Below are 16,171 nucleotides of genomic sequence, written 5' to 3'. Positions count from 1 at the left end.
TTATATTCCAGTGAGCAATTCTGAAAAGCTGCTGTTGGTGGGAAAGATTTGGCACAGGGTGTGAAGCAGTCATTGAAATCAAGAACATTGTGTTGGCTGGTGTGCTCAGCAGTGGAGTGGTCCAGCTGCTTCTTGGCCACAATTTGTTGGTGGCCATTCATGCAAGCATACAGCTTATTGGTTGTCATGCCAAAATAGAATGCAGCACAGTGGTTGCAGCTGAGCTTGTAGATCACATGACTGGTTTCACCGGTAGCCCTTCTTTTGATGGGATAGGTGACACTTATGACTGTACAGGAGTAGGTGGTGGTGCAAGGATATACACGACAGGTCTTGCATCTAGGTCTGTTACAGGGATATGGACCATAAGGCAGGAGGTTGGGAGCAGGAGCAGTGTAGGGATGGACGAGGATATTTTGTAGGTTCGGTGGGCAGCAGAATACCACTGTGGGAGAGGTGAGAAGCATAGTGAGTAGGACATTCCTCATTTTAGGGCATGAGGAGAGGTAGGCGAAACCCTAACAGAGAATGTGATTCAGTTGTTCCAATCCTGGATGGTACTGAGTCATGAGAGGAATGCTCTTCCATGGCCGGACGGTGGGACTTTGGGTGGTGATGGGTGACTAGAGAGATATGGCACGGAAGATTTGTTTTTGTACAAGAATGGGAGGGTAATTATGGTCAGTGAAGGCCTCAGTGATATCCTCGGTGTATTTGGAAAGGGACCGCTTGTCACTACTGACGTGACAGTCACGGGTTGCTAGGTTGTATGGAAGGCACTTCTTGGTACGGAATGGTTGGCTGTTGTCGAAGTTGAGCTATTGCTGGTGGTTGGTAGGTTTGATATGGACAGAGGTACTGATGTAGCCACCTTTTAGGTGGTGGGCAACATTTAGGAAGGTGGCTTTTTGAGTTGAATAGGACCAGGTAAGGCGAATGGGAGAGAACATGTTGAGGTTCTGGAGGAATGTGGTTAAGGTCTCTTCACCTTCGATCCAGATAGCAAAGATGTCATCACTGAATCTGAACCAGGTCAGGGGTTTGAGATTTTGGGTGTTTAAAAAGGATTCCTCCAGAGGGCCCATGAATAGGTTGACATAGGATGGTGCAGTGCGAATGGCCACAGCTGTACTCCAAATTTGTTTGTAGGTAATGCCTTCAAAGGAGAAGTAATTGTGGGTGAGGATATAGTTGATCTGGCAACTATGATGAGGTTGTAGGTTCAGTATTCGTCAGGTGTTGGGAAAGGAAGTGTTAAATAGTGATACAGCCATGAGCATTACGGATCTTAGTGCAAAGGGAGGTGGTATCAATAGTGATGAGCAGGGCACTGTGTTGTAAAGGGACAAAACTGTTGAGAGTCAGTGAAGGATATGTTTGATGTCTTTTACATTGGATGGTATGTTGTGGTAATCAGCTGAAGGTGTTGGTCTATGAGAGCAGAAATTCTCTCAGTGTGGGCACAGTAACCAGCCACAATGGTGTGTCCAGGTGGTTCGGTGTATGGACTTCAGGAAGCATGTTGAGGGTAGGAGTGTGAGAAATGGTGGGGGGTGAGCAGAGAGATGGACTCTGGGGAGAAGTTCTGGGATGGGGCTAAGGATTTGAGGAGCGACTGGAGATTCTGCTGGATTTCTGGAATGACATCACTGTGACAGAGTTTGTAGGTGTATGAAGCTGACAGTTTTCAGAGTCCTTCCACCAGGTAATTCTTTGCAGTTCAAAACAAAAGTGGTGGAGCCTTTGTCAGCAGGCAGGATTATAATGTTTGAATCAGTTTTAGGTGGTGGATTGGGGTCTTTCTGTGAATGTAAGGTTAGTTTACTTGTTGAGGGGTTTGGGGAATGATGGTAAGTCAAGGTTTGAGGTTAAGATGATTCTGGAACTGTTAGTCGGGGGGGAAGGTCTTTATTTGGGTGCAGTAGGAGTGGATTAGGGTGGATGGAGGAGTTAACTGAGTCATGCTGGGTCCAACATTGGTCTTTGGTTGAATCTGAGTGGCAGGGCTGGTGGCGAAAAAGTGTTTCCACTGTAGGGACTGGAAGAAGGTGAGAAGGTCTTTTACAAATTCTGCATAATTTAATTTGGGAGTGGGCCAAAAGGTGAGGAATTTCGAAAGGACTGAGACTTGCTAAGGCTTTTCGAGGAAACCTCTCCCTGCCCCTATAGTGGAAACACTTTATCGCCACCAACCCTACCAATCAGATTCAACCAAAGATAAATGTTGAACCCTGTCTGACTCAGTTCACTCCTCCATCCACCCTGATCCACCCCCACTGCACCCAAATCACCCCCCCCCCCCCCCCACCCCCACTCAAGCAGTTTCAGAAACTTCTTAACCTCAAACCTTGCCTCACCATCATTCCCCAAACCCCTCAACATGTAAACTAACCTTACATCCACGGAAAGAACTGCAATCCTCCACCTAAAATCTGATCCCAATCTTTTAATGCTACCTGCTGACAATGCACCACCACTGTTGTTTTGAACCACAAGGTTTACCTGGCAGAAGGGCCCTGCCCACTGTCAGATTCATCCAGCTAAAAGCCCTGCCAAAGCAACCCCATTCCAGAAACCCAAAAATCACCAGTCTCTCTGCAAATCCTTAGGCCCATTCCGAAACCTCTCCCTGGATTCTCTCTCTCTCTCCTCACCCCAAACACTTCATGCACTCCTGCTTTACCGAGCAGGGTGGCGCAGTGGTTAGACACTGGACTCGCACTGGGGAGGACGACGGTTCAATCCCGCGTCCGGCCATCCTGATTTAGGTTTTCCGTGATTTCCCTAAATCACTCCAGGCAAATGCCACGATGGTTCCTTTGAAAGGGCACGGCCGACTTCCTTCCCCGTACTTCCCTAATCTGATGAGACCGATGACCTCGCTGTCTGGTCTCCTTCCCCCAACAAACAAACCAACCAACCACTCCTGCTTTCTATGTGCTTCCTAAAGTCCATAAACGTAACCACCCAGCATCATGGCTGGTTACTGTGCCCCCACTGGGAGAATCTCTGCTGTCATAGACCAACACCTTGAGCCTATTACCTGCTACCTATCCTGACTCTCCGAAGTTCTTGTTCCTTTACCATGTGGTGCCCTGCTCGTCACTATTGATGCCACCTCCCTTTACACTAGTGTTCCTAATGCCCATGGCTGTACTGCTATTTAGCACTACCTTTCCCGGTGCCAAATGGATACTGAACCTACAACCTCATTCTTAATCACCATGACCAACTATATCCTCACCCACAATTACTTCTCCTTTGAAAGCATTACCTACAAACAAATCTGGGGTATGGCTGTGGGCATTCGCATTGCACCATCCTATGTCAACCTATTCATGGGCTCTCTTGAAGGAATCATTCCTAAACACCCAAAATCTGAAACCTCTCACCAGGTTCAGATTCATTGGTGACATCTTCACGATCTGGATCGAAGGTGAGGACCCCCTATCCAGATTCCTCCAGGACCTCAACACCTTCTCTCCCATTCGCTTCACCTGGTCCTGTTCAACTCAAAAAGCCACCTTCCTCAATGGTGCCCTCCACCTAAAAGATGGTTATATCAGTACCTCTGTCCATATCAAACCTATTAGCCATCAGCAATAGCTCCACTTAAACAACAGCCACCCATTCCATGCCAAGAAGTACCTTCCATACAACCTAGCAAACCATGGCCATCACATTTGTAGTGATGAACGGTGTCTCTACAAATACACTGAAGAAAAAAAAAGAACTTCCATGAATTATCTTTCCAGTCACTCGTCGTCTGACCACAGAGGAGCATTCCCTTTGTGACTCAGTACTGGCCAGGCTGGGATCAACTGGACCACATTCTGCACAAGGGTTTCAACTACCTGTTGTTGTGCCATGAATTGAGGACTGTTGTAGCCACTATCCTTCCCACCCCTCGCACTGTTGTATTCCACCACTCACTGATCCTACAAAATATCCTCATCCATCCCTACACAGCTCCTGCTCCCAACCTTCTGCCTTATGGTTCATATCCTTGTAACCTACCTCCAGTACAGTCACAAGTGTCACCTATACCTTCAAAAGAAGGGCTGCCTGTGCTTTGCCATCCCCCACCCCTACCCACTATCCCTCCCCTCCCTGCCACCCGGTTGTGCCTCCCATTATGAAGTGCTGCTTGCAATGTGGCATCAGCAGCCAGAGACTGTAGCTGTGTGTGTGTGAGTTGCATTTGCATGTGTGGTTTTTTTTAAATCTCTGAAGAAGGCCTTGTTGGCTGAAAGCTCATTTTCTGACAGTCTTTTAGTTGTGCCTATCTGAAACTCAGCATATCCACTATATAGTGAGTGGCAATTATCCCTTTCATAATATTGTTGCGTTCCATGTGGGATTTTCTATTATAAAATATGATCTATGAACAAAAATAAAGTAAATAAAATTAATGCTCTACTAGAACGCTCAACGACTGATAACAGTCTGATGTTCCTGGCATGGAATTATTCTACTTCTTTCCAGTGCTTACACATTGTAGGTGGTGTGCTATCTTATCACTGTAGCTACAACAGTGTAGATGTCCCCGTATCTCCCAGATTTAGACTCACATTCTGGAGGCTTGTAGTCAAACCCACATACAGCAGTCTAATGTTGGATTTGCAGTGGCTTTTCTAATGCATGTAAGGGAAATGCTGGGATCATTCCTCTGAAAAATGACAATGCTAATTTCCTTCCCCATCCTTTTGTAGTCTGAAGCTAAGCCTGTCTATATTATGACCTTGTCAGTGATTGGGTGTAAAGCCCTAACCTTCCCTTCTCCTGAAAAGCTGCATTAAATTTCGTGTCCAATCTTACTCAGTTTTAGCTTGGCTTCATGTGTAATTTTTTCTTATTTACAGTATCCTGTTTCTCTTGTTCCTGATGAATAAATCACTGAATCACCTCAGAAGTCTTTCCTTTGTTATTTGTCTGTTGTCAAACCTGTTTCATTTTTGTTTCCCTTTCACTGTATGTTGAGTAGATACTTATCTCCCGTCTCAAATTGTAGTATTTTCCATATAAACAACAACTGCTGTCCTGTAGTCCTGAATAGTTTCCTGTTCTGAGATAAGATTTTCAGAACACTGATAGTCAACATAAGGCAGTAAAGTGGCAGCTCACATATCTCCAATAACCTGGCAGATATTGATCACAATATACTTTTTCATAAATTGCTGCAAATAAAAGAAAAAAGAAAACATTTATGCTCATTGGTAGGGTTTCAGCTAAAGTATAAATTTAATCACATACAAATTATATATTTTTTTTCAACCAACTTGTCCTTGTGCAGAAGTCTATGTCAATCCATTATGGCTGTCCAATGGTCTTTGTAATACTATATTTTATATATGAAAATTGTCCTTTAGTTGTCAGATGACTTTAACATTTGACTTCTCTTGATATATTGTTCTCTTTACCTTCAAATGCAACTGTTCCTGATCGCAACTTTATCTTTGTTGCAGGGATACTTGTCACAGCATCACAAAGTTCAACTAGTACATACAGCTATAACACAGTGACTGTTGTGCTGCTCACAGAGGTGGTAAAGTTGGTGGTCTCTGTCTCCATTTACTGCAAAGAGTAAGTTATACATGTATTATGTTGCGTAACTTCCATTGGTACTTCTGTGCTTCGATGAAATCATTTTAAGAACATAATGGGCATGACACGCATGTTCACGACCTCTTGCTTACCATCTCTCCTTAACCAGTTGTTTGTAACCCTAACATAGTGTAGATTTGCCATTGCAGTGGCATGTCAAAATATGAAAACTTAAGTGCGATGCAGCATAAAGTAGTTAACCCTTGCCAAATAAATCTTCTCCAACGATATACTTTTAAAGAAAATGACAGTCCTGTATTTAGTTGCTCTGATACTTGTATCAAATATTTGATTGTGAATGACTAAAAGATGTTAAATTATATGATACTAGTCACTGGCTGGTCCTTCTCGTGGCTAATTTGTCAAATAATTGGAAAATCTAATATATTGCATATGGGCCTAATTGAAGACTGTAGTGCACAGAGAAATATGGAATGGGTCTTCATGCAGTAGTCTCAACTCTGTGATGACTGCTGAGGAGTTACTTGAGTGCGAAGTAGTGGCTATAAGGTCTAGAAAGCTGACAGTGATGAGGAGTGCAGTGTATTGACCCCACACTTCTCTATACCGCTTCAGTGACGCCATTGGCAGAGGGTGAACTTCAATCAGTCAGTTCTGGATGGCCCACGTGGACTAGAATGTGGAGCTTTGCTTTTATGGAGCAGTGACAGTCAAATGGCTAATGTTGAGGCTATGTAGATTTACTGAACATTCCAGCAGGCCGCTGTCCGTAGTGACAAAAAATACAAGGTAAATGTTTGTTGCTGGAATCTTTGAACAGGAAGCAGATGATGGTTGGAGCCACCCCTGCTATCACAAAAGTCTTTGCTTCTGTCAACAATTGATAAGGCTAAATAAGAAAGAATATGTGATAAAGTAGGAATACTAACTTCAGTTTTTCCTTCAGGACAAAAGACATTAATTCTTGATAGTACTGATTACATTCATGTGCTTCATCTTCATATGAAATTGCAGAAGCACGGTTCTAGACCCACTTTTGTCTTATTGTTGTTAGTAACAAACATGCTTTGAACACCTAACTCATAAATCCACCATTTTTACAGATACTACTATTGGTATGATTGAGCAATGAATGATGCAATGAGAATTTTGAAGAGAATGTAAGCAGTGTTCTTACTGAGGTGGTAAAATTATTTAGTTTCAGCTAATTTTCAGTACACTTCTGTAAAACATTGTGCTCATTTCCATACAAATTTCTAAAATGGGAAACTGATAGATAGGGACTATAAAATGTTGAATTGCTAAAAAAAATTCTGTGTACACAGACTGAGTCAGTCTCTACATGTGATCTGCTTGCAGACAATGAGGATGATGCTACTATGAGGGCAGATCAAATGAAAACTCAAAGTGTTTAGTAATAATAATACTAATAATGAAATAGTGCTAGTTGCCTCTAAGTCAGTATGCATGTTCCTAATTGTGTGCTATATGTTTACTTAGTGTCAGTATTGTACAAATGCACAAACACCCTCACAGGAGCAGTGCATAAATGGCTTGCCCACTGGTACTAGAGAGGAAGTGTGTGCTGTCTGTAGGTGCTTCCAACCGCACCTAGCTGCTGTATCCTCTCCCCAGCTCGTCCCTGTATGCTCGCACAAGCAGCCGTTTACTGCCCTCCATCCTCACCTTGCTATCCCTCCCCCTCCCTGCCCCAATCCCCTCCATACCACCACCACCACCTCGTTTGCTTCTACTGCTACTTGCAGTCTGGCTTTGGGAGCCAGAGACTTTTTGTGTGTGTGTGTGTGTGTGTGTGTGTGTGTGTGTGTGTGTGTGTGTGTGTGTTTTGTCCATTCAGATGAACACCTATTTGGCTGAAAGCTTCATTTGACAGTCTTTTTGTTGCACCTGTCTGTGACTCGGCATCTCCACTATATGGTGAGTAGCAATTATCCTTTTCACAATGTTGTCATTAATGTAAATAAATGTGTGGATGATGCCCTTCGAATCAACATGCCTGAATTCCTCTCCTACCCCACCTAATTTGATCTCGTGATCCCTCTCTAATGACCATGTCTCCTTCCTTCCTTTGGCAGAGCTCGTTTTCCAGTACTGTTGATGTGTTTTTAAATTAGTCAGTAAAATCCTTGTTGTAACTGTACTGAAGATGTATATCATCATAATTTTAAACCAAGCTGCTGACAATTTTTTCTGTATATTTCTTGCCCAAGTTCTGTTTAAATATTTGATGTTACTAATGTTATACTTCTATTTTATTTTAAATATATGTTTATCTTTGTGCAGTGCATGGATTGAACAAGATGATGTAAACACCCACCTAATTGGACACAGGACCAGTGTTAGTAACCAAAATAGCACAATCTCTCATAACATTCAAAGTATTTAAATTCTTAAGGCATCAGTGGGATGTGATACCCTCATTTATTAATAAAATGTTCAAATTTGTTGAGAGATGCTGAAAGGGGCAAGGAAGGAGGGGGCCAAGGATCCTTAATTGTTGTTCCAATATCCCCACTGGTTGACAATCCAGCATTTATGCACTTGCCACCATCTCCCCCTCTGTAATAAAACAAGGATTTGTCCAAAAGTCAGTGAGGTTCTATCTTCTTTATGTGCATTTTGAGAAGTTCTGTTCAGTGAGATGTTACCCAAAATTAAATATGAAATATAGGTTGAGAATGAATGTAAAAATATGTAACAGGAACATAGACCTATGTTTTGCATTTTCTGTTTGATCTCATAATACTTAGATAATGCAGATTTGCAAGTTAAAATAACCCAAAAATCTGAAGGAAAAGTAAATATCTGTTGGGAAGAAAAACAAAAGGCTATTCATTTAAATTACTTGAACAATAGGTAGTGATGTGAACAATTGCTGACATTAACATTTAGGAATAACAACACTATTAGGAAAAGTATAGATTTCTACTAGTGTAACAATTGATGACAACTCCAGGTTGAAATATCAATATTAGTAAAGGAATAGATTGCTACTCACTGTAAAGATGGCATGTTGAGTTGCAGTCAACCACAATGAAAAGGCTGTTACACATTCCGGTCTGTGTTGCCAGTGATGGTGTGTGTGTGTGTGTGTGTGTGTGTGTGTGTGTGTGTGTGTTTCCTTTTCTGAAGGAGGCTTTGGCTGAAATAACAGTCTTTTCGTTGTGTTTGTGGCATCTGTTCTTTTCATCTTCATGGTGAGTAGCAATTATTCCTTTCCTAATATTATTGCTGTTCCAACATGGAGTTTCCATAGTTTGACGTTTAGGAATAATCTTCACATATTCTTGATCTTTTTAATAGTGGATTATGTTTTTTTTTTTTTTTTTTTTTTTTTTTTTTATAGCAATGCAGTGTCTTCCCTGCTTCATGAGACAAAGCTACACATTAGAGGTAAGTGAAATCACCTAATCAGGATGAAAAATCAATAGTTATGAAAAATCAGAAAAAGGACGGTCAAAACTGATAGATCATACCATAAGCATCCACAGATGGTAAACACATTGCCTATAGAGGGTGTTTGTTTTATCTTGGAACAACTAAATATTTCAAACAAACAAAAACGTATCGCATGATATATTTTCAAGGGGGACTTCTGTCTTTGCTAAAACTGTTCTGGCCCCACCCACTGCTCATGGGTAAACAGATTTTTATTTTTGGGTGGGAATCCCCCAGTTTGATCAAATTCAGATTATATGCCAAAAATACCTTTAGTTTACCATAAACATTTTTTTTCATTCGTGGTAGATGATGCTGTAACTGACAAAGTTCAATTTTTTGCAGTTAAGAACTGAGTCATTTGATATGACATTACATTTTCAATAAAAATGTCAACTTTTTTGTGCTAAATAGTTGATATTATTGTTAAAATTTTAATTTAGTTCTAAAAATTTGATGGAAAGAAAACTTTTATGTTTAGGCATTTAAAAGTCTGGCAAATAAGCTTCTTTTAAAGTTACATAGTTTATAGTTCCTTTTGGGGCTGATTTGGGTGAGTCTATACACCACATTGCTTGATTTCAGTGAGTACCCCTTAAATCTAACTATAAGGGTGACTGATTTTGGTGTGTTTTTCCATTCAACTGCCATAACTCTCACGCTGATTGCAGTGCAATCTGCCACAAATTGAAAAAAAAAAAGTTTCAGATAAACTGCAGATATTTTTGGTGTAGAATTCGAATCTGCAATAAAAAGAAGGAAAGTTGCCATGTGAAAATAAGAAGTTGATCCTCCCTTGGGGTGGATTAGGGAGAGGCCAGTTTCAGCAGTCAGAAGTCTCCTATGAAAATATTAAATCTTTATGTGGAACATTCTTTTTGTACAATGCATAGTTTTTGAGATGTTTAATTGTTCCAATTAAAAACAAACACCTTGTATCTACAAAACGTGATGAAATCACAAGCTTTCACAATCATAGCTTCTTTTTCATTTAATTATAGAAAGGAACTGTTGACTGTGGTGGAGGAATTGAAATGTTCCTTCTGTCTCTCACTTGGAGCTTCAGTGCTTGTGTGACACAGTGTGAAGTTCCCCCTTTGTCGGAGTCTGCGCACTCTTAATAATGTGTGGGACAGTAGATAGATTACGTGATGCTTTGTTTTGTAGATTTATTCAAAAACATTTATTGATCGACCCAGATTAATCATCTCCATTACTAAATCAGTGTAAATAAGGGTCACCACCAGTGCTTTGACTTGGGAGGAGACAGGACTGAACTTGTCACTACTTCCAAACCAGTGATAGAAGACCTTGCAGCAATCTACCTACTTTCAGAAAGATTCTGAGAGCTGATCACTAAACTAGAAAATGTACACTGCTGACAGTTTATACACTGCTTCCAGATGGTTTCCAGCAACTGCTAATGATAATTGCCTTCAAAAGCAACACAGCATAATAGTTCAACACAAAAATGGAAAAGACAGGCAAAATCATTAAATTTCAAGTTGCCACCAGAGTAAAAGGACTCCTGCCAGCTGGTGACTCAACCCATTGCTGTGAAGCCTCTTTGTACCAAGTTGAATGCTGTCGCCAAACCACAGCACTAACCAAACCAGAACATAAGGCGGAATTCTATGTTGCACATGGGAATGCGCTTGTGAACTCTTACTGACAGAACAACTTTATTGCTCACTGACGGTCACTCATTTCTGATTTCATACATGCAATATAGGTCTGCAAATAGGGCATTTTACTCACTCCAGCCAATTGCACGAAGGCTTCCTGAAGTACATATGGTTGAAGCAGATGGGCTGTGGGAAGGGTAGAGGCTGCCTGGTCCAGTGCATTCTCTATGCTGTTGCTGTTGTGACTGTTTAAGTCATAACTCTGTGTGTCTGTAGGCTGGTGCTGACATACTCCCACCAGCTGATGGAACTACTGTCATATCAGTTTGGTTATGCCGCTGACGTAAATTCATAGGTGGTAGTGCCTAATCGTGACATCAGTGTGATCCACATGAGAAAATAGCCTGATTTATGAAATAACAAAAATTTGGAAACAGTTTGAATTTTACAGAAAAACTATGTAACTACCAACTTTTGTAATGATGCTCACTCTTGCAATGAAAAAATCACATTGGTGTTTTTTTAAACTCCATCTTCATTATTGATTCATGTGTACACACCTGAACTTGACAGTCTAAAAAATTAGAAATCTGACAGGAACAAAGTTGTCTCAAAATTATTCCCTGTTGGTGTAATTACACTGAATTGGATTGTCTGGATCAAGTTTGCTTCATACATCCAATATAAGGTTCCCTGCTGTACTGAAATTTCTTTTACTGGAAATCAAAACATTCCTCTTTCGAAATTTGATAGCTTGGGGAAGAGACTGTGGTTGTGCTTTCACCTCTCAAGCATATCAGCAGTATCCATTTAGGTTAAATACAAGTCAACATCATTGATAGATTGAGTATGACATAGGCCACAGTCTAGTTACTGTGAAAAAGAGACTTCATTTTTTTGGATGCTGAGCGCAGCTGGCATTCTCTCAATCCGCAAACATGCCTTCACCCTAGCCAGATTACGCTCCCATATTTTATTTACTCAGGTTTGTCTGACATTTGGCATTACTCCCAAAGGCCTCACTCTTAAAGTTTCCATCTCTGGCTGCAATCCTTCTTTCCATCAGTCCTTATACCAGTTCCAAACAGCACAATCCATAGCCCTCACCCGCCTAATCCTTCACCTATACATTGACTCGGCCAATGAACACACCCGTCAACTCCTATCCCAAATCAAAGTCCTCAATCTTTCCTCTCCCACATCCACACCGGCTGTACGTAGCATCCTCCTACAGGCCAACCGCAAATTAGAACAACATGCCACCCTCCACCTCAAAAAACTATCCAGTTTCCTGGTTTCCCACCTCCGGCAAGGCAACTCACTCACCCTCCACAACCTTTCCAACAAACCTCAACCTCCTCTCATTGCACACAGACCCAGTCTCTCCCATCTACTCAATCTCCCACTTCCAGCTCCACTCCCCCCAACACCTCAAATTTCTAGTCAACACAATCTGGAACCACAACACCCCAATTCAGTAGTTAACCTTTCCTCCAAACCCCTCTCCCAATCCGAAACCTCTGTCCTATCCAAAGGCCTCACCTTCAGCCCCACTCCCAGGTTCAACCAAACTGCCCTTGTCAAAGATTTACTGTCCTACACTCGTAGTCTCTGCTGGAAATATCACTTTGCCACGAAGAAAAACAATCCTGATCCCACTCCTAATGATCCAACTCCCCAAGACACTATCCAAATTGAACCTTGCCTGCAACAGTTCCGTCCTCCATCACAGTGGGACCCACCTCCTCTTCCTCAAAATCACCCTCTCCAAACCTTCCAGGAATTTCTCACTTCCAGCCTTGCCTCTCAATCTTTCTTGAAAAACCTTAATCCTACTCCCAACATCACCACAGCCGAAGCCCAGGCTATCCGTGATCTGAAAGCTGACCGATCCATCATCATTCTTCCGGCTGACAAGGGTTCCACGACCGTGCTACTTGATCATCGGGAGTATGTGGCTGAGGGACTGCGTCAGCTTTCAGACAACTCTACATACAAAGTTTGCCAAGGTAATCCCATTCCTGATGTCCAGGCGGAGCTTCAAGGAATCCTCAGAACCTTAGGCCCCCTACAAAACCTTTCACCTGACTCCATCAAACTCCTGACCCCACCAACACCTCGCACTCCTACCTTCTACCTACTTCCTAACATTCACAAACCCAAACATCCTGGCCGCCCCATTGTAGCTGGTTACCAAGCCCCCACAGAACGTATCTCTGCCTACGTAGATCAACACCTTCAACCCATTACATGCAGTCTCCCATCCTTCATCAAAGACACCAACCACTTTCTCGAACGCCTGGAATCCGTACCCAGTCTGTTACCCCCGGAAACCATCCTTGTAACCATTGATGCCACTTCCCTATACACGAATATCCCGCACGTCCAGGGCCTCGCTGCAATGGAGCACTTCCTTTCACGCCGATCACCTGCCACCCTACCAAAAACCTCTTTCCTCGTCACCTTAGCCAGCTTCATCCTGACCCACAACTTCTTCACTTTTGAAGGCCAGACATACCAACAATTAAAGGGAACAGCCATGGGTACCAGGATGGCCCCCTCGTATGCCAACCTATTTATGGGTCGCTTAGAGGAAGCCTTCTTGGTTACCCAAGCCTGCCAACCCAAAGTTTGGTACAGATTTATTGATGACATCTTCATGATCTGGACTCGCAGTGAAGAACAACTCCAGAATTTCCTCTCCAACCTCAACTCCTTTGGTTCCATCAGATTCACCTGGTCCTACTCCAAATCCCATGCCACTTTCCTAGACGTTGACCTCCAGCTGCACACATCTGTCCACATCAAACCCACCAACAAGCAACAGTACCTCCATTATGACAGCTGCCACCCATTCCATATCAAACGGTCCCTTCCCTACAGCCTAGGCCTTCGTGGCAAACGAATCTGCTCCAGTCCTGAATCCCTCGACCATTACACCAACAACCTGAAAACAGCTTTCGCATCCCGCAACTACCCTCCCAACCTGGTACAGAAGCAGATAACCAGAGCCACTTCCTCATCCCCTCAAACCCAGAACCTCTCACAGAAGAACCCCAAAAGTGCCCCACTTGTGACAGAATACTTCCCGGGACTGGATCAGACCTTGAATGTGGCTCTCCAGCAGGGATACGACTTCCTAAAATCCTGCCCCGAAATGAGATCCATCCTTCATGAAATCCTCCCCACTCCACCAAGAGTGTCTTTCCGCTGTCCACCTAACCATCGTAACCTCTTGGTCCATCCCTATGAAATCCCCAAACCACCTTCCCTACCCTCTGGCTCCAACCCTTGCAACCGCCCCCAGTGTAAAACCTGTCCTATGCACCCTCCCACCACCACCTACTCCAGTCCTGTAACCCGGAAGGTGTACACGATCAAAGGGAGAGCCACATGTGAAAGCACCCACGTGATTTACCAACTGACCTGCCTGCACTGTGACGCTTTCTATGTGGGAATGACCAGCAACAAACTGTCCATTCGCATGAATGGACACAGGCAGACAGTGTTTGTTGGTAATGAGGATCACCCTGTGGCTAAACATGCCTTGATGCACGGCCAGCACATCTTGGCATAGTGTTACACCGTCCGAGTTATCTGGATACTTCCCACCAACACCAACCTATCCGAACTCCGGAGATGGGAACTCGCCCTTCAGTATATCCTCTCTTCTCGATATCCGCCAGGCCTCAACCTCCGCTAATTTCAAGTTGCCGCCGCTCATACCTCACCTGTCTTTCAACAACTTCTTTGCCTCTGTACTTCCGCCTCGACTGACATCTCTGCCCTTACTCTTTGCCTTTAAATATGTCTGCTTGTGTCTGTGTATGTGCGGATGGATATGTGTGTGTGTGCGAATGTACACCTGTCCTTTTTTTCCCCTAAGGGAAGTCTTTCCGCTCCCGGGATTGGAATGACTCCTTACCCTCTCCCTTAAAACCCACATCCTTTCGTCTTTCCCTCTCCTTCCTGAAGAAGCAACCATCGTTTGCGAAAGCTAGTAATTCTGTGTGTGTGTTTGTGTGTTTTGTTCATGTGCCTGTCTGCCGGCGCTTTCCCGCTTGGTAAGTGTTGGAATCTTTGTTTTTAATATATTTTTCCCATGTGGAAGTTTCTTTCTATTTTATTGACTCTAAATAAATGTTTACATATATCACCTTTAAAAGAGTAAGATGTTACAGTCGTGTTATAATTTTGTTCAATTTCATCACATATTTAAAGACTGTATTTAATGTCTAATCTGTATTAGAACCAGATATCAGTTCCAATAATTGGAAGGGCAATCACAGAATTGTTACTATTCTGTGAAACATCCGGATTTTAACTTTCTCACCTGGGAGACAAAGACAGCAATTTTTTCGTTATTGGATGATAATACGACAGTTGTACTGTACTGCCAAAATAACAGTCCCACTGAATCTGACATTTTGCAGTTGAGTGCAGTTTTCGTCGCTGCTCACACAGCATGTATTAAACCAGAAAACTTAATACACATTAATTTAAACATACTTCTGTGTCTTCAATCCCTGTGCCCTGTATTACAATGGCTTTTTAGTTTGTGCACTAATAATAATAATAACAACAACAACAACAACAGGAACAAAATAATGTGCAATCAGAAGAAGAAGAAAATACAGTAATGGACTCACACATCCCAGAGCAAACAAACAAAGAACAACACGCATCAATTAAACAATCAGAGGAAAACAAAATCTTAAGACTGCCACCAGAACAAGTACAAATAGAACACGAAGTGACATGCATGTTAGATATAGAAGAAAAATTTCAGCTGACATATACAGAATACAAAGACACAAATACAGACATTAGACCATTCTTCCATAGACCGCCAAATAACCCACAAGTCGAAACAACAATAAAAACTATCAACACAACAAAATAAATGAAAACACAACTATGCAAGAGTTACAACTACTGGTTTATATAGGAGCACTCACTACACTAAATATACACACTAGGCAGAGATCAGAACCACCCAACACACAGAAGAAACCCACAAAACCAGCATGGCAACACAGGCTACAGATCAGAATAGAAAAACTGAGAAAAGACATTGGACAGCTAACACAAATTAGAAGACATCAAATGCCAGAAAAAAATGAAAAAGGTTAGGTAAAATCTCACAACAAGAAGCAATAGAGCAATTAGATGAAAAGAAGCAGAAATTACAAGCATTGGCCAAACGACTTAGAAGATACAAAAAAAGTGAAAATAGAAGGAAACAAAACCAAACATTCAACACAAACCAAAAGAAATTTTACCAGACAATAGATAACCCACACATTAAAATAGATAATCCACCAAACATAACAGACATGGAACACTTCTGGAGCAACATATGGTCAAACCCGATACAACATAACAGACATACACGGTGGATACAAGCAGAAACGGACTCGTACAAGATGATACCACAAATGCCTGAAGTGATAATTTTGCAACATGAACTCACCAAAGCAATTAATTCTACTCACAGTTGGAAAGCCCCTGGAAATGTTAAA

General features: G+C 42.2%; 1 protein-coding gene across 1 annotated transcript in view; it reads left to right on the top strand.

Moving 5' to 3' along the window:
• LOC126278232 (UDP-galactose transporter senju) overlaps positions 1-16,171 on the top strand; it is an 87,525-nt gene that overhangs the window by 14,665 nt on the left and 56,689 nt on the right. Inside the window, exons 2-3 of the mRNA XM_049978211.1 lie at positions 5,466-5,583; positions 8,933-8,979. Coding sequence (XP_049834168.1) covers positions 5,466-5,583; positions 8,933-8,979 — 165 coding nt within the window. The remainder of the gene's footprint in view (positions 1-5,465; positions 5,584-8,932; positions 8,980-16,171) is intronic.

The sequence above is a fragment of the Schistocerca gregaria genome, chromosome 6, assembly GCF_023897955.1.
Source record: "Schistocerca gregaria isolate iqSchGreg1 chromosome 6, iqSchGreg1.2, whole genome shotgun sequence".
NCBI lineage: Eukaryota > Metazoa > Arthropoda > Insecta > Orthoptera > Acrididae > Schistocerca > Schistocerca gregaria.
The sequence above is the reverse complement of the archived record's forward strand: the minus strand, read 5'-3'. Positions and strand labels throughout refer to the sequence as shown.